The sequence below is a fragment of the Stigmatopora argus genome, chromosome 14 (genome assembly GCF_051989625.1).
Source record: "Stigmatopora argus isolate UIUO_Sarg chromosome 14, RoL_Sarg_1.0, whole genome shotgun sequence".
In the NCBI taxonomy this organism is placed as follows: domain Eukaryota; kingdom Metazoa; phylum Chordata; class Actinopteri; order Syngnathiformes; family Syngnathidae; genus Stigmatopora; species Stigmatopora argus.
The window spans coordinates 4,470,243-4,495,437 of record NC_135400.1 but is presented as its reverse complement, the minus strand read 5'-3'; the positions used below and the strand labels follow the sequence as shown (position 1 = coordinate 4,495,437).

The 25,195-nt window shown below is 40.5% G+C and overlaps 1 protein-coding gene and 1 long non-coding RNA gene across 4 annotated transcripts; one reads left to right on the top strand and one right to left on the bottom strand.

Moving 5' to 3' along the window:
- Positions 1-1,375: 1,375 nt before the first annotated feature.
- Positions 1,376-20,431, bottom strand: sphk1 (sphingosine kinase 1). 3 transcript variants are annotated; one of them, XM_077619780.1, is made up of 6 exons: positions 20,238-20,431; positions 19,907-20,162; positions 9,117-9,269; positions 5,120-5,214; positions 4,909-5,024; positions 1,376-3,470 (listed from the first exon to the last, which is right to left on the bottom strand). In XM_077619780.1, exons 1-6 carry the CDS (start codon positions 20,331-20,333, stop codon positions 2,600-2,602), a joined length of 1,587 nt encoding a protein of 528 aa, XP_077475906.1. In that variant the 5' UTR covers positions 20,334-20,431; the 3' UTR covers positions 1,376-2,599. The 3 variants fall into 3 exon arrangements, with proteins under 3 accessions (XP_077475906.1, XP_077475907.1, XP_077475905.1); XM_077619781.1 differs by having other exon boundaries at positions 19,907-20,190; positions 20,238-20,357; XM_077619779.1 differs by having other exon boundaries at positions 19,907-20,431.
- A 1,295-nt stretch (positions 20,432-21,726) lies between these two features.
- LOC144088207 (uncharacterized) lies at positions 21,727-22,813 on the top strand. Its single transcript, XR_013304829.1, has 3 exons — positions 21,727-21,970; positions 22,161-22,204; positions 22,516-22,813. It is a non-coding gene; the product is annotated as an uncharacterized LOC144088207 (long non-coding RNA).
- The last annotated feature ends 2,382 nt before the right edge of the window (positions 22,814-25,195 follow it).

Below are 25,195 nucleotides of genomic sequence, written 5' to 3'. Positions count from 1 at the left end.
GTGTCTATGTTCAAAATTGAGCAATAACATTTAAGTTCATGTCAAATGTTCTGATATCTGATTTAACACGAATACGTACATCATAAAAAAATCAACAATCATTTAATCTGACCTTAGAAAATCCCCCAGACATGTCAGAAATTTTGATTATTATTTTAAAAAATGATTGAAAATGACAACTACCTAGTTCAATTCAATTCAATTTATTGTTGTGCCGTTTTAGAGGTCCTATTAATGGTGCAACGTTTTGAATAATATATTGTTTTTCTTTTCAGCCCAGTTTTCTATACTGTGAAAATCAAGCTTTTAAAAAGGGTTGTGCAGACTTTTTAGATCGACTATGCATTGCTCACATTCACTCAGATGACACAGAGAGGCCAGAACCTGAATGTTAATGTTGGATTTTTCAATGTTGGTCTCTTTCAAGTTTTGTATAAGTACTGTGTCATGAAAGAAAAATTGGCCTCAGTTAAGATCTACTGCTCCATGATATTGAGCTGTTGCAAACCTGTGTGGAGGACTCTAAATATGATTTATTCACGTGCATGCCAACGTTTGCAATGATGATTATGGCAATGTGGCTGCTCTGTCTGTCAAATGCCCCCTGAATTGCTTTCTAATCTGTTTATACAGATGTTATGCTTACTAAGGACACAATAGGTGATGATGGCTTATCAACATAATGGAGGAGAGTGAGTATACAATCACTAAATGTAATTTTATAGATGATATGAGACATGAGAGCTTAACATGTGAGGAGCACACCATATGGACAAAGGCAAGTTTTTTCATTACCTCATTAATAAATGAAAACTCATCACCATAATAAAACTAACGGGAATCAATCATTCTCTATCCGGCTTTAGTCACAGACTATGAATTGTCAAACTTGTTGGTCACGCTAAATTAGTGCCTATTGTTAGCTCCAGCACCCACCGTGAGTGACCCTTGTGAGGATGAGCGGTTCAGAAAATGATAAACATAAGTATACTTTTCTGCCACCAGGTGTCATCATTTCCATGGTACCAGTTCGAGGAAAAAAAGGTCTACATTGACGCAAAATATTGCATTTTCTAGAAGCCATTGCCACAGAAAGAAATAGCCCTAAATTGATAGAAATGACTAAAATATAGTGTGCACCAAGAAAAATCAAGAGCATGAATGCACTATGTATTTTGCAAGGGTTAAGTGACTCTTCTGCCACTAATTGTATACATATGTGCTTTGCAGATGGGCACACCAGTTATGTTATTTAACTCGGGGGTCCCCAATCACCGGTCCGCGATATATATTAACGTTTTCAATCTTGCCCTCCTATTTGAAATGAGAAAAATCTTCTAATAATAAATAATTGCTATTATGCTTGGACTTTTTGCCATTGTGGACGTTGTTTGTGCACCGACCCCACCCCCACACAATTTAGTCTTAAATTGTCACCCTTCCCAATAAGCCGGTCTACGAGAAAATAGAAAGATCTTTACCGGTCATCGATGAGAAAAAGGTTGCGGACCACTGATCTAACTCTTACATGTCCAAATGTAATGATTACAGTGGCAGAAATGCTACGACCGAGGGAGCAGGACTGAATGCATGGGTGGGTGTGATTGTCTACATGAATTCAGATATTTAAGTACATTTTGTACTACTTTATGTAGACTGTGTGTAGTGAAATGAATGTGGGTGATTAGAGCTTTTGTTTATGTCACTCAATTCCAACCTCTGTTAATCCTTTGATACATATATTGTGATTAATTAACGTTTAGTAGTCCCTTCCCTGACCTACCGAGTCAAAATAGAATGAAGACAATAATTTGTGCATGAAATGTTTTTGAAATTGAGAATTTTCTCTTGAATAGTCCAACAATTACATTTTTTTTTTACTACAACTGCTCAAATGTTATTAATGCCAGTAATAAATTACAGGGAGCACAGGCATATTAGGTGTTTGGCAGAAGGTAAGTGCATATACAAATACTACTGCTATTGGATTTTTGTAAATATGTAAAGATTGGTTCAGATCTCCCAGTTTGATAGCAATGGCAGAAGAACAAGTTTTGAATAAAGACAACATGATGCTATGTGTTTAGATCTACTTTGTCAAAGTTTCTTCCCTAAAGCTACACAAAGATTAGTCAAATCCCTCTAAGGGATGTCATCCTGCTCTGTCGGAGGCTTCAGCTATTCCTCTGGGAATCTCCCCAGATGGGAAAATGTGCTTGTCTTGTTGCGTGCATTGCTGATAAAGTCTGACAGCAGAGTGCACAATGTACTCCTCTGCCAGGGAACAACAGGCTGAAGCACATTCAAATAAACGTGCATGAAGATCTTACTATTATGTGCACAATCTCTAAAGCCGTTGCACTGGGACCAGCCGGCAGTGACGGACGACAATCCATGGTCTTGACAAGGAATCCCAAAAGTGGGAAATGGGGGCTTAAAAAACGGGAAATGTTGTTTCAGTAGAAAAATAGAGGCCTTCTCAGAGGTTGATTAAATGTCTTTGGCACTTATGAAAATACAGCATATGTAAAGAGATCAACACTGAGTGAAAAGGCCAAACTTGAAAGCTCTCCAACCAGAAGCTTAACATAATCTGGCTTCATCCATAAATGAGTCTGGCCAGTCCGGGGTGTATTTGAGCCTGAAGTGGCCCGTATTCCACAGTCTCTCCATCCACTGTGATCACACCCTCTTGCGAAATGGGCTCAAGCCGCAAGGCCCGGACTTTCTCATACACCAAGTGGGGGCAGCCACACACTAAATGGGCTCCTTTCTCCATAGCGAGGAAGAGGCGCAGTAGGGCTGGCCGGGAGATTCCGGCGGTCACGTAAAACAGGTGAATGATTCCATCGTCCGCTCTGGCTCCGGGGACTGCCCACAAGTCCTCGGCCAGGTGAGACTGGTAGATCGCCAGCACCAAGACAAAATCCTCCGACTTTACAATGGTCCAATTTTCTGGAACCGGCTGGTCCAGTCCTGGTAGCAAAGAATCTATGGGTGCTCGGATTTTGCCGCCACTAGGAATTTCATGTTTTCTGGTATTAATGGGGGAGTTGCTGATTGTGGTTTGGCTGGAGTTTGTGTTGTTGCAATGATGGTGAGCGTTATCTGTCAGGGAGGCGTTTGGAATGAGCTGGCGGGGGAGGGAGGAGCTCAGAGATGGGCGCTGTGGGATGGAAGAAGGGTTCGGTTTCTCCTTAACAGGCAGGTATGCCAACCTGCCCTGATACACTCGAAGACTGGCAAGACGCACCAGGGTTCCCATCAGGAAGCGGATCGCGCCAACGTGGCGGTACTTATCGCTCTCGATGTCCACATCAGCCACAAAGCCCCAAGCTATGGACAGGAAAGAAAAGATACGCTGTTTGGACGCCAAGTGGATGGACACCAAGTCCATGGAACCGACCAGGCCCTTGCACAGCATGAAGCCACAACTCAGAAGGAGTTCTTCATTCCATGCAGGGGATGACCTGAAACATGCAAGACGTTCGTTAACGATAGAAATAATAAAGGCAACTGATGTGATATTACATTTTATTCACAATTGAAACTCCAACTAGAAGATGCAATTTCTTGTTAAGTTTGGTTGGATTTTGTTATTCCTTTTTCCCTGTGTGTGTGTGTGCATGTTTGCTTTTCGCCTCTTGTGTCCCTCCTGGCTTCCCCTTTCCTCTCGTTGATCAGCTGCGTGTGATTGACAATTCTGCGTCTATTTAAACCTTACGTGATTGTTTTGTCATTGTCAGATCGCCTGCCTTACTCATGTTTGCCATGCTCCATGTTTTCACGTTACTCGCTTCCCCGTGTTTCCCACGTCAGGTTTGATTTTGTTATTCTATTCTAAATCATTATTAAGTTTCGTGAAACCCCTCCTGCCTAAGGAATTAAAGTTTTGTTTGAACACTCAATCCTCAACCATTGCCTTGCTTCCCTGCATTTGAGTCCACTCTAATTTACCACGCTCGAGGTCGCCAATGTGGGGATGTTTTGCTCTGCCTGCCACTGATGACTATAGATTTTTGGTCACTTCCTATTAATTTGGGTCATTTTTATGTCACTTACTTGTCAAATAGATTGGATGTGTAGCGTGTCAATGGCACTCAAACAGAAGGAATCACAGCCAATTCTCCCAGGTAAAATTAATTGTATGTCTGTAGTTGTCAATGGTGGGACATGAGTTAATTTCAGGTCACACTCTTGTTACTTTTAGGGTACTTAATGGTGACTTACTGCACATTTTCCGGTATTCGGGCTCACTTCCGGTTGATGTGGGGTCATTTTCGAATTGTGGATGTTCTTGTCAAATATTGGTGGAAGTTAATATTTTTGCAATCATCTCATCTCATCTTCTCCCGCTTTATCCGAAGTCGGGTTGCGGGGGCAGCAGCTTCAGCAGGGAATTTTTGCAATCAATGTATACAAATTTTGTGGGTTTTGAAAAATATAGTATGAGATGGATTCAATATTTTCTGTTTTAACTTTTGGAAATGAAACGTTAGAAGGAAAAATCGAAAAAGCCCATCAAGTGAATTTTTTTTAAACATTTGGGTGAGTTTAAACAGTCAGAATGAAACGTCAAAGTGCACGAAAAATTGACTATGACTCTACTAAACTCCTTTCAGAGTATGATCTGGGCTACACTGAAAACAACTTGAACACCGCTGTACTATTACATCATTCCTTCTAAATTATCAGCTGCCTAAAGTGACCTCTGCTGCAGTGAACACCTTCAAATTGCTCCGGTGTCTTCCCTCCCTCCTGAGAAATGATGTGCTCAGTCAGGTCAGACCATGATTACAGAGGAAGGTGATAAATCACTTTTTTTATAGCTCAGCAATTATTTTTCTTGGCTCTTCTTTTTCAGTTTTAGCCCATGCATTTAAATGAGTCATTAATAGTCAAACTCACTGAGAGTAGTGGTGGACAGAGGCAGCCAAAGCATTCCCAGAGCCACCTGGGAGAATCCCCAGAGGCGTCTGAATAGCCTCCTGCCAGTCATCACGATCCATCAGACCATTTATCACCTGGATGAACAAAGATACAATCAGATGGTTTGCTGAAGACAAATAATATCCAAATAAACACAGAAAACTATACTAGTTGAATCTAGTCCAAGCACCTCAAAGAGCAGCCCATCTCCTGACATGATAACCAGAGCATCCCATTGTGACAAGTCCGCCTTTTTCACCAACTCACGCGCATGGTTCTCGTGCTCTGAGTATACATAAACAGAGAAAATGAGAAAGGGGAAAAAAACAGAAAAACATTTTTATCTCAAAGGCATGGAAAAATATACAAACAAAAAAGGTGGCCAAGGGCAAAAATACATACAGCTATACCTTGAGATACAAGCTTAAAGCGTTCCGGGACAGAACTTCTATGTCAATTTACTTGTATTTCAAATCATTTTTCCCATACAAATGAATTAAATACTGATTAATTGTTTCCCACCCTTTGAAAAAAACACCAAAAACAGGATATTACAATGGAAAAACATATTTTTATTGGTTCTAATTCACCACCTACTCACAAAGTAACAAATACCTATCTAGTGGTTATTATTTTCAATATTAAAATGTGACATTACTCGGTACATACAGACGGCGCGGACGAGAGAGAGAGAGAAAGGACAGGAGAGAGACTTGACAGACGCGCTCGTAACATAACATAAACTTTAAATTTAAGTTAAATGAACTTGGATTACTAAACACACACTTAAAAAAAAGTTTTGATCTTACGTTACGCTCAAGTTAAATCTTCTTGTGAAATAAGTGAGGCAAAGAGGTTAATGTATTCCACTGCGGCGTTTGAGGCGGAACTTCCTGCTTCTCCAACCGTGTTCGTTTCGTCCAGTGAGGTTTTGTTAAATTATTGAACCAGGCACGACTCGTTTTGAATTGCTTTGCTGGTGTCTTTTTCAGATGCTTGCTTTGCTTTCAAGTGCATGTAGATTCCGCTGGCTTTTTTTGCATATTATCATCTCAGTCACACTATCTCCCGCTAACTGTTTATCTTTTATCCATATTAAAAGAAGGCTCCCCATCTTGTTATGAATGTCACTGAGCAACTTGGAAATTGTGGTTAGTCCTTTGGAAGACTTGATATCCTTCTGCTTAAGGATAGTATGCATATTGTGGAAGTACTCCTCTCGTATTGGTGATCCAGCTCAGTCATGCGTACACCACTCGTGTTTCGATTATTTCGGGCTTAATACCAATTGTCATCATAGGCTTTTTCTTCTCACTACCCTTCATTGCATCGGCTTGCTTAGGACCCATTGTTTTCCCCTTTTCTCCACTGATTAATGCAAAAACACGTAAAAAAAAATACACCCTGTACGCCCAGTGCTCATAGACATCTTTAAGAGAGGGCGAAAAGACAGTGTGCTGTTATCATAAGCAGCCTCTTGCGGACTCAGCCACCAAGCTGTTTTATATGCTCGTATCTCAAGGCTAATATTTGCTCAGAATTTTCCTCGTATCTCAAATTTTTCATATGTTGGGTCACTCGTATGTCAAGGTATCAGTACTGTACTAACATAATGGCCAAGGGAGATTAAACGTTCGTTTAGCATTTTATGAGGCCGGACGTGTTACATTAGGCTCCCTAGTGGCTCCTAAGCAGGTTCAAGTAAAGCAAATATCTGTGACCAGCTAATTTGTGTACATATGGGCTTGCATGGTGCATTCTGGTATTTAATGTACTTTACTACGGTGTTTATCACAACCATGTGCTTAATATCATGTTTTCGATTTTGTCTTCAAGGAGAATTTAAAACTGCTTAAAGGCAAATTCATCATTAAAAAGCATGCATGACAGCTATTGGAGCAATTTTGTGCCAGAAACACTTAACAGCCCTTTTCATAAGTTCATCTTGCTGTGTCATTACAACACTTTCAGGGGATGCTTTGCAAAACATTGGGTACTACTTGGTGATGGTGTAAATGTGTGTGTTTTAGGGCAAGAAACCTCTGGGTACCTCCCAATACAATATGATTTGTGAGACTAAAAACGTGTTTGTTCGTTGACTCGCAATTCCAATGGTTTGGATGTCCAGCTATGCAATGAGTTAAAAAAGGTTCTCCCCATAACTGCATATGTTTTTCCATGTCCTATGGCTACCTCCCACATCCCAAAAACATGCAATGTAGGCTCGTTGAAGACTAAATCAGGGGTTCTCAATACGTTGATTGTGATCTACCATTTGATCGCCAAGGTACTATTGGTAGATCGTACAGTAAGATTTGATCCAGTTTTCTGGTTTCCTTTAGGCGTGAGTGATGTCTCAGTTGGCCCAAAATATCGCGATGTGCACATGTGCAATACTTCAGAGGATGAGCGATTTTTAATTGAATCTATTTATCTTGAACACGCATATCTGGCTCTTTTAATGAGTGCATCAGGCTTTCTGTGCCGACAACAACTTCTTAAGTATGGGGCCGACACCCTTGCCTAACATCAGCTGCTCATTAAGTGATACATTGATCTTAGACACTTCAATTTAAATATTTTAAGAACAGCAGCAAACTGTCACTCTCGTGTCCCAGTGTGTTAAAGCGCAAGCATGCATTTATAAAGCAAAGCTATACAAATTAAGTAAATTGTGCATATGTGGTTTGGCAAAATATAACAACATAATTTGTAATAACAGATAAATATATGAATAGATCCTTTTGACTTGATTATGCTTTTAGTAGCTCACATGCTGAAAAAGTGTGAGCTACCCTGCTCCAAATTGTCCTTGGGTGTACAAGCAACCAATTCAGAGTGTCCCCTACTGCTCGAAGTTGGCTGGCATAGACTCCAGCCCCCCACGGCCCTTGTGAGGATAAGCAGCATAGAAAATAAATGAATGGGCACGATGCACCATGCTACCAATTGGTTTATCGCTAGGAGACAACCATTCTATTTAAAGGGTGGCAAGGTTCATTCGCTGCCAATAATTTACATTCAAACTAATAAGTAGACATTTAGCATAAAAATAAAAACTTATTTAAAAAAAACCTGCGTCATTACAGAGTGTTGGATTCCGTAACGTAAATTAAGAAATGGTATCGTGCAACACTAGTATGTCAATATGTGTGCACATGAATAAAAGCAAAGCGCTCATAATTGTCAACAAGGCAAAAAAGGGAGTCAGACAAAAATGGAGACAAGCAAATTAGCACGAATCAATGCGCTGAAGGTATGTTTCCGAAGCAGTATCGATCAAGGGAACTATTGACACAGACAAAAGAGAATCCTCTCCCCCTTCTGTGGCCCTTGTATGTGTGAAAAGTATTTCAAGATTCAGTCATGCGATGCTGTTTGCTATGCTGACAGCCAAAGAGGCAGAAGGAGTAAAGTGTGCTCAGCAGCCAACTCAGCACTTGTGGCCTACCAGGTCTCAAGTCGATGCATTACTTCCCAGCCACTTCACTATTCAGGAGAGACTGACTAACACGATAACCCCAACCTAAGGAAAGGCACTGCTCAATTGGGGTGAGGATAAATGTACTTCTTTTGGGCTAAATTCAAATGCACTAGGTTCCTATGATCTGACTGAGGGAGCACAGAATGACGAAAAGACTGAGCACAGCTAATGAATGCGTCATACAGTATGTATGTACTTGCAGACTCAGGAGGCTGCTTTAGTAGTCGTGTCTTTCCTACCTCAGGCAAGTCTGTTATAGTCTTTAAAAATACACAGTGGCGTGAAAAAGTATTTGAACCCTTCCTAATTTCTGTTTTTCGCATATTTATCACATAGGTTTCAGACCAACAACATGTGATGTTACCACCATCAAGAATGTTTACATGTAAATTATAACATAAAACATAATGGTGTTAAATTTACACTAACATCATTTTTTGAAAAAGAAAAAAATACAATTAATACCAAAGTACCAAGTTACTATTGTTTTTACATTTTCTACATTTTACCCATTATACCGGAACACTTAAAATGTCTTGCAAAATTTCCTTCTGGGCATTTACAACGTAAATTGTCATTCAAACCTTGTGGGAAAAAGAACCCAAGCTTATTAATAATAATAACCCTATATGTATACATTTACACAATGCTCACAATTTCATACTTAAGAAAGTATTTGTGTATGTGTGAGCATATTCCCAACCTGTGATGACAATCGTGTAGGGGACGGCAGCTTCGTTCAGCATTCCCTGCAGGTGGCCGGTGAAGAGCTGGAGAGCCTGTCCCCGTCCACTGAGAGGGTTCACTAGTATCATGACTCTGCAAGGCCGCCGCACTTCTGAATTTGTGAGTGAGTCTAGTCAAACAGACATATTTCTTGAATGAATCTAAGTACTTAACTTATCATTAATCATGTAAAACCAATAGGATCATGCTACAGTGGCAAGTGGGACAGATAACTAAACATTGGACTTAGCAAAAACAGGGTAGGGCTGTGCAATAGTTAATACTGTGTACTGTAATCCCTCGAATATCGTGGGTTCAACTATTGCGGCTTCATCGTGGGTTCAACTATTGCGGCTTCACTACATCGCGTTTTTTTCTGGAGGAAATTCTTTTTTGTTAATTACATTTTTTTGTAAGTTCATAAAAATGTGAAAATCCACGCTGAAATTCGCAAGCGGAAGCCACACCCCTGTCCCCCGCTTGCTACTAGAACTCAGCACTGAAGTAAAATAAATAAATAAATAAATAAATTTTCAGAAATGAATGGTCATAAAAATATGAAAATCCAAGCTGAAAATCGCAAAAGAAAGCCACTCCCCTGTCCTCCGCTTGCTACTAGGAGAGCACTGAAGTAAAAAAAAAATGAAATTACTGTATTTTCACGACTATACAGCGCATCGTATTTTTAGCCGCAGTGTCAGTAAAAAGTGCTATTTCTGTATTTTAAACACACAAAGGACGCACCGTTTTTATAGACGCAGCCAGGCATGGCAAAACATACACCAGCTTAAACATGCACGCTACACCCACACGCTAAAAACACGTTTTTAAAAAGGCAACGGAAGCAAAACTGAGTTCGGTTGTACTTTATTTAGCCCTTTTACAATGTACTCACGTCATCATTTCATTTTCGTGACTTAGTCACAAATCAAAAGTGACGGCGAGCCGTGAAAAAAAGCCATCCGGTCGCTTGACATACGCCTCACGTAGCCATAATCTCATGTTGCGGTTCAATATTCATCCATATATAATATATATATAGTTCGCAGTCTATCTTTGAATGCTCTGTTGATGTCAACATCTAGCGGCAGGATTTCTTTTGTAAATACAGCCGAAATGACGGTGAGCACCAAATTAGTGTGTTGTCATCATAGTGGGTGTATTGACAAAAGAACTATATATCCCAGCAGTCACTGCGCAGTACTTTTTCAACGGGAAAATAGTAGAGTCGGGGGATGCTTGCCGTAGTTGTGAGAGCTGTAGAGGATGGTGTACCCTATCGACTGATTTATTTTATTTTGTCGTGATAACAATTTTAGTATTGGTCCATATATAAACCGCACTGGATTATAAGGCGCCCTGTCTATTTTGGAGAAAATTTAAGACTTTTATGTGTGCCTTATAGTCGTGAAAATACGGTAAATTAAATAGGGGACCCTACTTTGCGGTTTTTCGATTATCACGGCCATGTCTGCTCTACATTAACCGCAATTATCGAGGGATTACTGTACACAGTATACAGTAATATACAATGCAAATAAGATGTTAATCCCTCCATGCATGAATAAAGACCTATTTTTAACCTTTACAAGGCACTCATTTAACAATTATCGTTTGTGCATTCACTCATCGTGTGTGAAACGGATTGGACGCCTAGCACCGTCAATGGCACTGAAACATGAGCATGTACAGCCTGTCTTTCTGGTTTAAATCAATTAAATACACTGAGTTAAATACTATGAAAAGAAAATAACCTTCACCCTGTTACGTTCTTGGTGCCGTAACCAGTGTGTATTTGTATTATTTTAGCTTAAACATAATTTTATTTTAACAGCATTGGATTAATTTATACATTTATAATTATAAAACAGCATATAAACAATACTAAAATGTTTTTAAATAATACACTAACAATTGCCAAAAACTTTTATGACCAAAAATAATTTGTTCACATTTGAAGTGTCCCCCCCAAAAAATCACTTTAAAAAAATTGTCCAAAACACTAGTCATATGCTTCATAAAGGGTTAAAAGTTTTATGATTTGTGTCTACGGTGAGTGCATTCCTCATGTTTATAAAGAAGAGTGCCATGAAGGCTTTGGTGAAAAGAGCAGCACAGCTTTTGGGACAAAGATGTGCCTTTTCTACTGAGATTTTGAAGGTGAGAATGCGATGCCGGCTGCCTCTTAGTAGTTCAAACTATGGGAACACAACATGTACAGGCTCTTTGTACAGCGTTGTCTGCTGGCCAATGTGGGAAATGATCAAGGACTGTCAACAAAAATCAAAGGGGTGTCCCAATTATTTCAGAGAAGACAGTCGCAGTTTTCTGCTGGCGGTTTCTGTCCTAAATCTCGGCCTGAATGCTTTGTATGAGTGAGTAATAGATCCTCGTGAGAATTTCCCAACTCCCTCTGAAGGAAGTAAGCGTTTTTCGGAGTTACTGTCTATTCCAGGGGTGCCCAACTCCGTTCCTCAAGGACCCCTATCAATTATGTTTTCTATGTCTCACTCCACCAGGGTACACGGTCGATTGGTCGCCGGTCTATTGGTCGCCCGGAAGGTTATTGATAATTACCATTTAAATTGTTGCTCAAATTCCCTAAATACAAACTGCGAATTACTATTTAGTCATACTTAATGCCCTATTAATTATTAGGCTAAAGAAAAGCTCCAAATTTCCCGGACATTTATTGTTTTTTGTTGGAGAACTTGTTAAGACCCTGACTAACGTACCTTCCTAAGGGGACATGTCATGTACATACAAACTCATACACTCACACGTCGGCTCAGTGAAAGTGCTCATGGCCATTGTTGGCTTTTATTGATCCGTAGACCGTGTTGTTTTACCTTGTTTTGTCGCCGGTCTTTTGGTCGTTGGTCTTTTGGTTGCCGGTCTTTTAGTCGCCCGTTGTCGCGGTCCGTGCGACCAAAAGACCGCGACCAAAAGACCGCGACCAAAAGACCGCGACCAAAAGACCGCGACCAAAAGACCGGCGACCAATCGACCGCACACGCTCCACCAGCAGACCTGAATCAAAACACCAGGATCTTTATCAAGATTCTGGACAGCTATCTTATGAGTTGATCATTTGATTCAGGTGTGTTGGTGGAGGGAGACATGGAAAAAACAATATAAACATACGTATGTCAAAGCTGTGTTTTGTCCACAACTTGGTTTATGAAAGCAGGTAAAAGTATCATCTCATCTCATTTTCTGAACCGCTTTATCCTCACTAGGGTAGCGGGGGGTGCTGGAGCCTATCCCAGCTGAATCCGGGCCAGAGGCGGGGAACACCCTGAATTGGTGACCAGCCAATCTCAGGCAAGTAAAAGTTTAGATCTAAATTTTAAAAAAATAAATAATAAAAACTGTATTCATCAACATTGATTTTACCCCCACAATAATTGTAACCCTTTCTCGCCATCTCATGACCCTGATGAGAAAAAGCACTTTAGAAAATATACTGACGGCTTTATTTTTCTTTGCTCCAGTTATCAATTTGCTTCATACAAAAAATCCAACCTCCATGAGTTGTAACAAATCTTAAACCTACCATCTAGCACCAGTTAAAGTTGAAGCTAATTACCCGCAATGTACTTGTACTGCAGAACTTAGCCCCACATGACCCTACTCCGGCAGTGCGGGACAGAGGTGTGATTCCAGCAGGAGGAGTGAGGAGAGGGCGTTAAAACAAACACACGCACATGCCCAAACTGTGCCTCCATTCAGCAACACACGGTCAGCATTGTTTTATTTGTATCAAAGCACAATGTGCCTTTCATAAGGGCCTCCACACTTCCAGAATATCAGCCACAATGGTAAAAATCGACAGTGAAAGAGCTTTTAATCAGCTTTTGCATCCCACAAACTTAATCCATCCATGATATGCTGTTCATGGTCGCTAAAACCAGCTCTATCCTAGTTGACTAAAATAAAAGGCGGACTAGAAACTGCATGGATAACAGACAACCATTCACATTTACACAGACTGCATGTGGCCTGCATTAAAGTCGGGCGAATGCTCAATAGTACACTATTATTAATGAACAATTATATGGTACAGTGAGTGTTACAGGGAGCTGGTGTTTTTTTTTCCACCTGACTTCGGTGTGGGCTGCGTGTGTTCGATTTCCACTCAGCGGGGGTGTGATTGTGAGTGTGCCCTATGACTAACTGCCAACCAATTTAGGGTGGGGTCCACGGAGTCAGCTGGGATAGGCTCCAGCAGCCTGACTAGGATAAGCGGTGTTGGAAGTGAAGTGTTGCGAGGGAGTGAGAACATGCAAACCACACAGACGGCAGATCTTTCGCTTTAGAATTGGGTGACATGATGAGGACTATCTCCACTAAATCCTTAAGCTACCTTTAAGTCTTCATTTGTCATCTTGCCAAAATGTGATGAAATCCTGTGATTTCAACTGTTTGCAACAGTTCAAGAAAGTTTCATTAAGACATGCTAAGATGGGTCTGGTGGAAATATCGGCCTGTTATCTTAGTAGGGGGTGGAAATTTCTGGTTACCTCGCGATACGGTTTGCGATACAATGCATGCAATAACGTTTATCTCACAATATAGCAATACTACAACTATTTTTCATACTTGGGTCAGGATATCAATACTGTGATCTTTCTTCACTTTGCGGTATCACTACATCGTGGATTTTTCTGAGGTATATATAAAAAAAGTTATTAAAATGTCTAAACCTACGCTGAAACTTCCAACAGGAAGACATGAAAAACGGCGGTGCAGAATGGCGGAGGTAGGAACAGCGCTCCATCTCTCAACGCCGAAGAAGGAATCTACAATAGAGCAAGAATGGGTGCCCCAAATATAAAATACAGTGCCTAGATGCATTCGTCTTGCCATTTCCCCTTTTGTTGCGAGTGAATTTTGCCCATTTTTTTGAGTCGCCATTAAAATTCCTCCTAAATATTGAGGTTCCTTGATATGCTAAAGGAGTAGCGCGCCATCATGGCATAAAAGAATTCAGCTGCTAGGAAACTTTTTAATGTTGATGGGCTCCTGTCGATGCGCTAATCACTCAACCAACGGGCCATATATAGATATAGATATACAGTGGTACCTCGAGATACGAGCTTAATTCGTTCCGGGACTGAGCTCGTATGTCGATATTCTCGTAACTCGAACGAACGTTTCCCATTGAAATGAACTAAAAACAAATTCATTCGTTCCAACCCTCTGAAAAAACACCAAAAGCAGGATATTGGATTGGAAAAAATGTATTATTTGTTCTAATTCGCCATCTATTAACAAAGTAACACATAACTAGTGGTTTAATATTACTAAAATGTGTTTAACAGTACTAAAATTATACGGATTTCGAAGGGGGGAGAGAGAGAGAGAGACGGGCAGAGAGAGGGGAGAGGAGGGGGGGTGCTTTTTGCACGGCAACACGCTCGTTTCATAACATAAACAAATGTAAATGAACTTGGATTACGATGCAGACACACTCAAAAACAAATTTATTCTAACCTTACACTAAACTTCTAATTTTGTATTTAAGTTTGATACCTTTCTTCTCCCAGGTTGGCTGTATTTGCCCCAGCTCCACCCTGACTTCCACTATCGATGGGCTGTTTGCTTTTGTATTCCCTTCAAAATATTCCAAAAATGATGCACACAAATGTCCTCACAATAGGATAACGCACGACCACTTGCCAACGAGAAGTAATATATACTCCTCGTATTAGCGATCGCTCCGCCATTCGCGCTGAGTGACGGGGGAAAAACACTGAAAAAAATGCAACGCTCCGCCCAGTGCTCGTAGATATCTGTTATACGCGAAAGAGATGCGGCAAAAAAGACAAAATAATAAACAGCCTCTCATGTCTTGGCCACCTGGCTTTCTCGTATTTCGAAATTTGTCTCGTATCTAGAGATAATTATTTGCTCAAAATTTTACGCGTATCTCGAATTGCTCGTATGTCGGGGTGCTCGTATGTCGGGGTGCTCGTATGTCGAGGTACCACTGTATACTATATATATATATATATATATATATATATATATATATATATATATATATATATATATATATATACACACACACATACATACACATGGATACATACACACATATACACACATATACACATATATACACATGTATACACACATATATACACATATACACACATACACATATATACACACATACACATATACACACACATATACACATACACATTTATACACACACATATACACATACATATACACATGTATACACAACCTTTACACACATGTATACACACATTTAAACACACATACACACATGTATACACACATATACACACACATGTGTACACAACCTATACACAAATGTATATACACACATTTATACACGTATATACACACACACGTATTTCCACATAAACACATTACACATATATACAGATATACACTCCGCAGTCCTTTCCTCTATATGGTCATCGTGGATTAATACCATTGCTTAACATGACATGCATATACGTATGGTAAAATTATCTGCAACTTGATTCCACCACTGTTATAATCTGTTAACATCCACAAGACTGGCCTCAATATTTAAATAAAATTCATCCCATTGAGAATGCGACAGCCGTCAGAGAAGGATAAAACCTCTGCGCCAATTGGCCTAGCAGTAGTTTCCCTAGAATCCTTATAATCCTGTTTAAAGAAAATTAATCCACAATATTTCATTGATTGAGAGCACGTGAGGAGAAATGAATGATATTACTCTACAAGCACTTTCCTATTCCCTCTATTCATCTTCCAACAGGCGAATTCAAAAATGAGTATTTTTATTGTTTGTGTATTATTATACAGTTACATTGATTTGTGTTGATTTTTAAAGTTTTATCAAGTAATTAATGGTAAACTATAAGTAAATTAAGTAAAAATGTTTTCGATGGCAGAAAAAATTCACTATGATTTCTAAGTCAACTTGTGATATAGAAGATTTACTGTTTGAAATCTCTCCACTATACTCTATTTTGCATAGAATTGAAGACAAAACCATCGGTAATCTAGCTTCTTTAAAATACAAATCTTGCACTTCTCTTGCACTTTTAATCCAACTTTACCATCTGCAGTAAACTCAAATGGATAAATAAAGGATTAGTGATTCCAACTGACTTTCATACACCCTCTGCAACAGAAGCAACATTTATTACCACAGCACTATTTGTTCAATGAGTCAAATTTACATGGCTGCTTTGGATTTGAAATGCTAAACAAGATTATCAAATAAAGATGCAAAAAAAATATTTAATACATTCTTACCACAGTCAATCAATGGTAGGAGATATTCAAGACTACACTATCAGATATATGGAGATTTTTGATTAGACCAGTTGGAGAACAAGGAAAAATTGCCCCTCTGCTACCACTCAGATTACCGTCTTTCCTTCTATCCGCCCACAACTGCAGACAATTTTACAGTATTAAAATGCCTTATTTTGGCAAAAAAAAAAAAGTAATTCTTAAAATTTTGATTCGTAAATTCCGCACTCATCAAACACTTCATTACTGGATAGATCACTGACAGTCAACACAAGACATATACAGTAATCCCTCGAATATCGCGGTTGATGTAGACCACACGTTTCAAAATGGCGGCCCGGGGGCCAAATCTGGCCCACCGCATCATTTTGTGTGGCCCGGGAAAGTAAATCATGTGTGCCGACTTTCTGTTTTAGGATCAAATTAAAATGAAGAGTATAGAAGAATAATTTTAATTTTCTAATCATTTTTTTCTGTGTTTTTAGTTCAAAAATCATTTTGTGAAATCTAAAAATATATTAAAATAGCTAAAATAAACATTGTTTTAGATCTATAAAAAAACTGAATATTCAGGGCTTTTAATCCAGTTCTTTTAATCCATTTATTTTAAAAAAATCTAAATATTATATCGTTAAATCAAGTTGACGTTAAAGCGGCCGAGTCTGACACCCCTGATGTAGACCAAACATGGCCGCGATAATCAAAAAATCGCGAAGTAAGGTCACCCCTATTATAACTACCTTTTTTCCCTTTTTCTTCCGTGCTGAGTCCTAGTAGCAAGCGGAAGAGAGGAGAGTGGCTTCTCCTTGCAAGTTTCAGCATGGATTTTCACATTTTTATGAATTTTAAAAGGGAAAAACATTGCATATAAGTGAATTCACGATAATCGAGAGAAGACTGTATCACAACTTCTGGCTAAATGGTTACTCATGACTTTTAAACACCTGCTACTTAAACACCTGAGCATGTAACACACAAAAAGGAAGCATACAGCATTATTTAAAAACATTTATTATCTCTGGCGAATAGTCGTTTGTCTCTCTGTCTGCCCTACGACTGAGTGGCGATCAGTCAAGGGTGTAGTCTGCTTTTCGCCCGAAATCAGTTGGCACCTCCCTCAACCCTTACGTGGCTTTGCGGTACAGAAGATGAATTAATGAATGAATGACTTATTCTCTCTGCTCTGTGGGAAATAGGCGGTGGCAGCCTTTGGGTACCACCTGATACAATTTACACAAGTCTCATGATAATGAATTCTTGACAATGATTGAGATCTAATTCAATTGAACTGGGAAGGCTGAGTTTATGTGTGAGTGCCATTGATGGCGCGAGACGTCCAGTCGTGTGCGGTCGATTGGTCGCCGGTCTTTTGGTCGCCGGTCTTTTGGTTGCGGTCTTTTGGTCGCGGTCTTTTGGTCGCGGTCTTTTGGTCGCCCTGACCGCGACAACGGGCGACCAAAAGACCGGCGACCAAAAGACCGACGACCAAAAGACCGGCGACAAAACAAGGCAAAACAACACGGTCTACGCATCAATAAAAGCCAACAATGGCCATGAGCAGTTTCACTGAGCCGACGTGTGAGTGTATAAGAGTTTGTATGTACATGCGTTGTCCCTTTAGGGAAGCTACGTCAGTCAGGGTCTTAACAAGTTCTCCAACAAAAAACAATAAAAGTCCGGGAAATTTGGAGCTTTTCTTTAGCCTAATAATTACTAGGGCATTAAGTATGACTAAATAGTAATTCGCAGTTTGTATTTAGGGAATTTGAGCAACGATTTAAATGGTAATTATCACTTACCTTCTAGGCGACCAAAAGACCGGCGACCAAAAGATCGGCGACCAATCGACCGTGTACCCGTCCAGTTCCCCCTTTGAGCCAAAATTAACTGGAAGACTGGCCCCATCAATGGCAATATATGAGGTGACAGAGATACATACCTGACAATTTATACGTCCGTCCCTTATTTTATACGTTTTTTGATTATTTCAAATTTTGTACGCCGTATAACAACTTTTGTACAGGATTTTTTTAAATATATGTTTTTTTGTAAAACCGATCTCGTTTTACCCATTCCGTCCATCATGCGGATTGCCCCGGTCACTGGTGGCATTCACAGTGAGTGAATATTCTGGGTTCAATTCCCACTCGGTGGCAATGTGAGTAACCACTCACACTGCTACCGACTCTGTCTCTTTGTGTGCCCCATGACTGACTGGCGACCAGTCTAGGGTGTACTCTGCCATATATAGAAAGGACAGGAGAGAGATATGACGGGCGCGCTCGTAACGTAACATAAACTTTAAATTTAATTTAAATGAACGTAGATTACTACACACACTTAAAAATAAGTTTAAATCTTACGTTACACTAAATTTTGTGCAATAACCGAGGCAAAGATGTTAATGTATTCCACCGCGACTTTCGAGGCGGAACTGCCTGCTTCTCCATGAGTCAGAACTGAGTGTTCGTTTCATCCAGTTAGTTTTTTTTTAAATTATCAAACCAGCCACGACTCGCTTTGAAGGGTTTTGCTGATGCTTGCTTTGCTTTCAAGTCCATGTATATTTTGCTGTCTTTTTCGCAGATTATCGACTCATCACGCTATCTCCAGTAAAAAAAAATGCAACCTGTACGCCCATTGCTCGTAGATATCTTCACCCAAGGGAGATCCGGCGAGAAAGACAGTGCGCTGTTATCATAAGCAGCCTCTCGCGGACTCGGCGAGAAAGACAGTGCGCTTGTTATCATATGCAGCCTCTCACGGACTCGGCCACCTGGCTGTCTCGTATGCTTGTATCTCAAAATTGTCTCGTATCTCAAGCCAACTATTTGCTCGGAATTTTCCTCCTATCTCAAATTTCTCGTATGTTGGGGCACTCGTATGTCAAGGCATTAGTGTATATCAATCACATTTCTTACTTAGGTCTATGTCTTGTGTGTCTTGTGTCTGTCTTCCTACTGCAACCAAGAAATTTCCCGAATATGGTTTGAAATAAAATTCTAATCTAATCTAATCTAAATTAGTGCATTAAAGAGAGTTAGGAAAACCTTGGATATCACTGAGTTAAAAATACATGGTTTTCTTTGTGTGTGTGTGTGTGTGTGTGTCTGTCTGTGTGTGTGCGTGTGTCTGTCTCTGTGTGCGCGCGTGCGTGCGCGTGCGTGTGTGCGCGCGCGCGCGCGTGTGTGTGCGTGTGTCTGTCTCTGTGTGTGCGTGCGTGTGCGCGTGCGTGTGCGCGTGCGTGTGCGTGTGCGCGTGTGTGTGCGCGTGTGTGTGCGTGTGTGTTTGTGTGTGTGTGTGTGTGTGCGTGTGTGTTTGTGTGTGTGTGTGTGCGCGTGTGTGTGCCCGTGTGTTTGTGTGTGTTTGTGTGTTTGTGTGTGTATGTTTGTAATATTGCTTTTATTTCATCAAATGGTCTATCCCTAAACTGTCCTCCAATTCTTGAATGACCCATTTAAACAATGTGACCTTGCTCACCGTTTTTCCGAGGCGCCTGCTGGACGGAGGCATCCCTGATGGCACAAGCCCACCTTTCAGCCTCCCGCAGGTTTATCCGGGGGTCCTGGACCAGCGCCACCCGAAAGCACTGCTCCACTCGCTGACGGGCCACGCCAGCGCTCATCCATCGCCGTTTCAAGGGGTAAAAATAAGCAGTGAAGTAGGCGCCGACGTCCGAGCTGTCCGTTCCTCTGTACGCCCGGCAGCCGACGCAATCCGTCAAATTGAAGACCACCTTAGCCCGGCCAGGGGACGACGAAATCCTTTGAATGGTCAAGGCGCTCTCCGTCAGACTGACGGAGTACCGTACCTTGTCGTCGAGTGAGTCCGTAAATTCCCCGTACAGCATGCCCAATAAGCCGTTCCGTTGGCGGAGTGACTCCGCTTCGGGAGCCTCCTTCGCCATCCCGGCCAGGCCAGTGCGAGGATGGCGGCCCGGTACCGACTCCGGTGGAGTTCTGTTGCGGGACGCTCCAAAAGCGACGATACAGTTCCTGACTCCACGTCGCTTTCTAGCGGTCAAAAGCGGAAGTGCAGACAAGAAGCGGCTGCACATGAACGTGTTACCCCATAAATACGGTTCATTTTAAAGGAGCCTACCATGCATGTTTTTGGAATGTGGGAGGAAACCGGAGTACCAGCAGAAAACCCACGCTGGCCCGGGGAGAATATGCAAACTCCACACAGGTTGACTGACCTGGATTTGAACCCAGGACCCCACAGCTATGAGCAGGGTGTGGAAAATATTATTTTTTGTGTAAACGTATTTTAATTCAGGCCGCAGAAAAAAAAATATGTTTAAATTTTCGCCATAGAAAACAATATTTGAAAATTATTGCAATATAGTATTTCTAAATACAGTTTTTATCACACATCACATTTTCTGAACCGCTTTATCCTCACTAGGGTCCCAAGGGGTGCTGGAGACTATCTCAACTGACTTCGGGCCACAGGTGGGGGAGACCCTGAATCGGTGGCCAGCCAATCGCAGGGCACAAGGATACAAACAACCGCGGTATGAGTCCACCGCTTGGACTCATACCTAGGGGCAATTCAGTGTCAAATCGGCCTACCATGCATGTTTTTTTGGAATGTGGGAGGAAACCACAGTACCCACGCTGGCCCGGGGAGAATATGCAAACTCAACACAGGTGGACCGACCTGGATTTGAACCCAAGACCCCAAAGCTGTGAGGCTGACGTGCACACCACTCCAGCCACCAGGCCGCTCAACTGTACCCAAAGATTAGTCATCCCTATGTACATATTTTACAATTTGTGGCCACAGATCATTAAATTTAATTCCTATAGTATTAGTAAACTGCAGGTACATAGAAGTATTACTAAATTGTTGCTAGGTGGCCTGCCAGATGAGTAGTTAGCGCGTCGGCCTCACAGTGAGGGACCTGGGTTGGGTTCAAATTCAGGTCGGTCCACCTGTGTGGAGTTTGCATGTTCTCCCTGGGCTGGTGTGGGTTTTGAACTGCGAGGGTGGCAGCAAAAACTTTCCCACTCCAAACTACTCCAAATTAATTAAACCACTTTTCAATTCATTACAGCGGTAAACAAGTAACTGGTAATTGATTGCTTCGTTTTATATATATGTACATATATATAAAACGAAGCAATCAATTACCAGAAATCCGTTTTAGTGTACATTGTACACTAAAACGAATTTTCTAATCTCATATTTAGCCACGCCTTTTCTTTCGCGACGTTCCAGTGACGTCACAGCCAAATAAAAGACGATCACGCGAGATTTTCTTCCTTTTCCAGATTACAGGCGACGAAGATGAATGCCTAAACCAACTACGCTCATTTAAAACCATGTTTAATTGCTTTTTGCTCAATTTTGCAATTAGTGTACGTAGACATTCCCCCTTGAAAAAAACCAAGATTATGAATAACTTTAAAATAAGCACCTGGATGTCGATTCCACGCTTGCTATAACATTGCTAGCTGGTTAGCGTTTTAACTCCAATGAAACCAACACGTGGTGGAGGACCGCATTCTGGAAAAGAACGCTAAACTAGGTTTAGAATGGGTAAGGTCATGATGGTTACTTGGAGCTATACTCAAGATTTAATATGTTGTGTTTATGATGAGTTTTATCCCTGTCTTAAGACAACGTGTGGAAAGCGAAAAAATCTGAACACCAGCACATGGCAATATACGAGTTCTTGGTGAGACAAGGATTTCAGCACTTATGCCCTACCTTTTCCTCTTTGTTTCAGGTGAATTCGGCTCAAATTGATTTCAAATAGAGACGAAGTTACAGGTTAGTACACACTAAATTTGATCTGATTTCTCTGCATTATAAAATTTCATTTGATCGCATGCAATCTGAACTGATTGAAAATAACTTTGTTGTGTTCCAAGATGCATGAGATCTGTTCTATTCAGAGACTTTGTATACAATTTAAAAACTTGGTGTTATCCTACAGCAGTTTCTCATTTTTCTGTTGCAACCCCCAGAAGAATCAAATGTTTTTGTTTTGCAGAAATATCGGAATTAACAGAACATCCGAATTTGACGTCATGCACTGGTGTGATTCTAACCTCACTAATTGTTTTTATTATCTTTTTCAGGTTAAAATGCAACCATTGGGATGGATGAACTGAACTCGGTACAACTCAAAGAAACCTTTATTTGAACAATTTTCTTATAAACAAGTTTGCACACAAAATAGACTTTGAATTGTATCATAAAGCTAAAGACTTCTGTCTGCAAGACTTTTTCTTCAAGTTCTGGAGGAAGATTTGCTGCTCTTCAAGGTAGTCATGGTCCTGTGCACAAGTAACTCAATTTAGTGGACTAGATAAAAATGCATGCACAAGTTCCTGATGTTACTTCAAATTGAGATTTCCAATAAAAGTTGAATCATAATGTCCTGTCTGTTGTTTACTACAGTAAGCTATGGATAATAATAATTATTAGAATGGATTAGATGTCAGTCAACAGAACTCAAACATGATCACTTAAAGCCAGTCCCCCAGTTTACGAATAGCATCTTTTTTTGCTTTAAATTTATCAATAAATATTGCCTCATTGGGGCGTGGGGACTCTTACTCCCAAGTTTGTTCTGAAAGTGCTTTGCCATAATTTAGAATACTGGTTGTAAAAAGGTAAGATTCAAATAGGTTACATTTGCATTGAAATACTTTGCAGAGGGCTAATTTCCAAATTTAAAATGTTAAACTATTTACTTTTAACTTTAACAGGTATTTTTAACCCCAAAACTAGAATAGTTGGAGTGAAATTGAGGTTTTCTGTTGTAGACCAACTTGGCTGCAACTGTCCAAACAATTATTCAGACAAATGTGACAGTTACCCTTCTTGAATTGTACTTCCATATAGCCAGGCTTGCCTGAAGTGACACAGACTGAGTGTGTACCTGAGAGATGTTAAGGGTTGGTTTCATCTTTGGGTCTAGCAATGCTGGACCTAAAGTGAAGTTACAGATCAAAATTATAATTAAATGAACCATTCAGAATTTGTGGCATTGAATGCACTGACTTCACCTGATAGAATGGGGCTTGTATGTGCTGAAGAGCCTCTGGTTTATGCTGTGTTTTATCCTGCTGAATAAATTGTGTTCGGTCCTATAATAGTGTGATGGGTTGATTATAATTCATTTCCAGTTATTGTTCAATGTATGTGCATATTTTAATGAAATATTAAGCGCACGTTGTTCAAGATGCCTCAGCCTCTCAATCTGGGAATGAATAGTTTTCAGCCTTGTCTGGTGCTCAGACTCCACATGTTTGGCTTCCTGCAGTGCTTGTTCTCCTTCCTCCTACTTTTCCGCTGCCAGCTGTGCACATCAAGGAACAACGTTATGCAAAACATCCTAACAGCTTAGACCAATTTTTAAACCCTTTCAAGCATCCCCGAAATCCCCATTTTAGAGGTGAAATCTTTAACCCAATTCAAAATTTGGGACAAGTCGGGCCTAAAATGTCAATCATTACATCAGGTTTACCTCTCGCTGAAAAAAAAGTATACTAAAACCATGTGTGGACTCTTGCTGACTTTTGAAAATAAATAAATGTATACTAAAATGACGTGTGAATACTTGTTATAAAAGAAATAATTTGAGATAAAACAGAGAAGGGGCTGTAATGTGATTGCAACTGGAGGCGGAGCCAGAGCATGCTCGGCGCACGTCACATGAACGCCGCCCTCTTAATTATCTTCCCCTCCGCTATATGGAGAAGCAAGAAGTTAAGGATAAACTAAAGACAGGAGAACTGAAAAGACAGTAAGAGTGAGTTGTGGAAAAGCTTCAAATTGATGGTTGAATATGGTGGAGAAACTTGCGTTGGCTTCGCTGAATGTAGTCAATGTGGCACATGGCTCTCATACGAGAGCAAAAAGACGCTGAGCAGGCATTTAAACAGTTGAAATCGTCAAACATCTATATTATCATATAAAAGATGTAAATGTTTATGCAGTCTTTAACTTAGATTTTGTTACAAAAGACAGGCTTTAATTTGTTATTATATATCCCGACTTGGTAGTCCCACGTGAGTCTTCACAAATAAAATATGAAATTTCGGATTAATTCGGGCTCGGTCCTGCAAATCAAGTTAATTCGCCGGGCCAGGCCCGTTCGGGTCGTGCTGAATTTTTTCGGGCCAATCTTACCCCTATCCCACTTATTCATGTAATAACTGGATGCCATTGATGACACGAGACATCCATTTCATTTTGAATGAGAGTAATTCCTTTTTAAATGAATTGGGCCATCACCGTCAATGCATGCAATGATTTAAATACTATTGTTGGGCTTTAGAGTGTTCATGCTGTAACGAGTGTTTAGTCTTTTTTTTTAATTTATGATCTATATCAGGGGTGGCCAACCCGCGGCTCTAGAGCCGCATGCGGCTCTTTGGCTGATTTCATGCGGCTCTTTAAGCGATATTCTGGCGTAAGGCGTAAGTGTAAACCATGGTCAAACACACCGTAACAACCCCCCCATTCAAGAGATTAATTTACCCGACCGCTAGATTCACGAGATCCACCAACTTCAGCAAATACCGCACTATCGCCACATACGGCGCTGTACGTTTATCAACAAACTGAAACTGTTCAAGACGCAAATTCAAAAAAAAGATTTAACGCATTTTCCCACTCTGCTGAAAGCCAGTGAACATGTCACCAGTGCCGCCCTGAAAAAGAAAAGAGACAGATATGCAACGCTGATTGAGATGAGATTAAATTCTTATTCATTATTGCATTATATAGATTCTATATAATGCAATAATG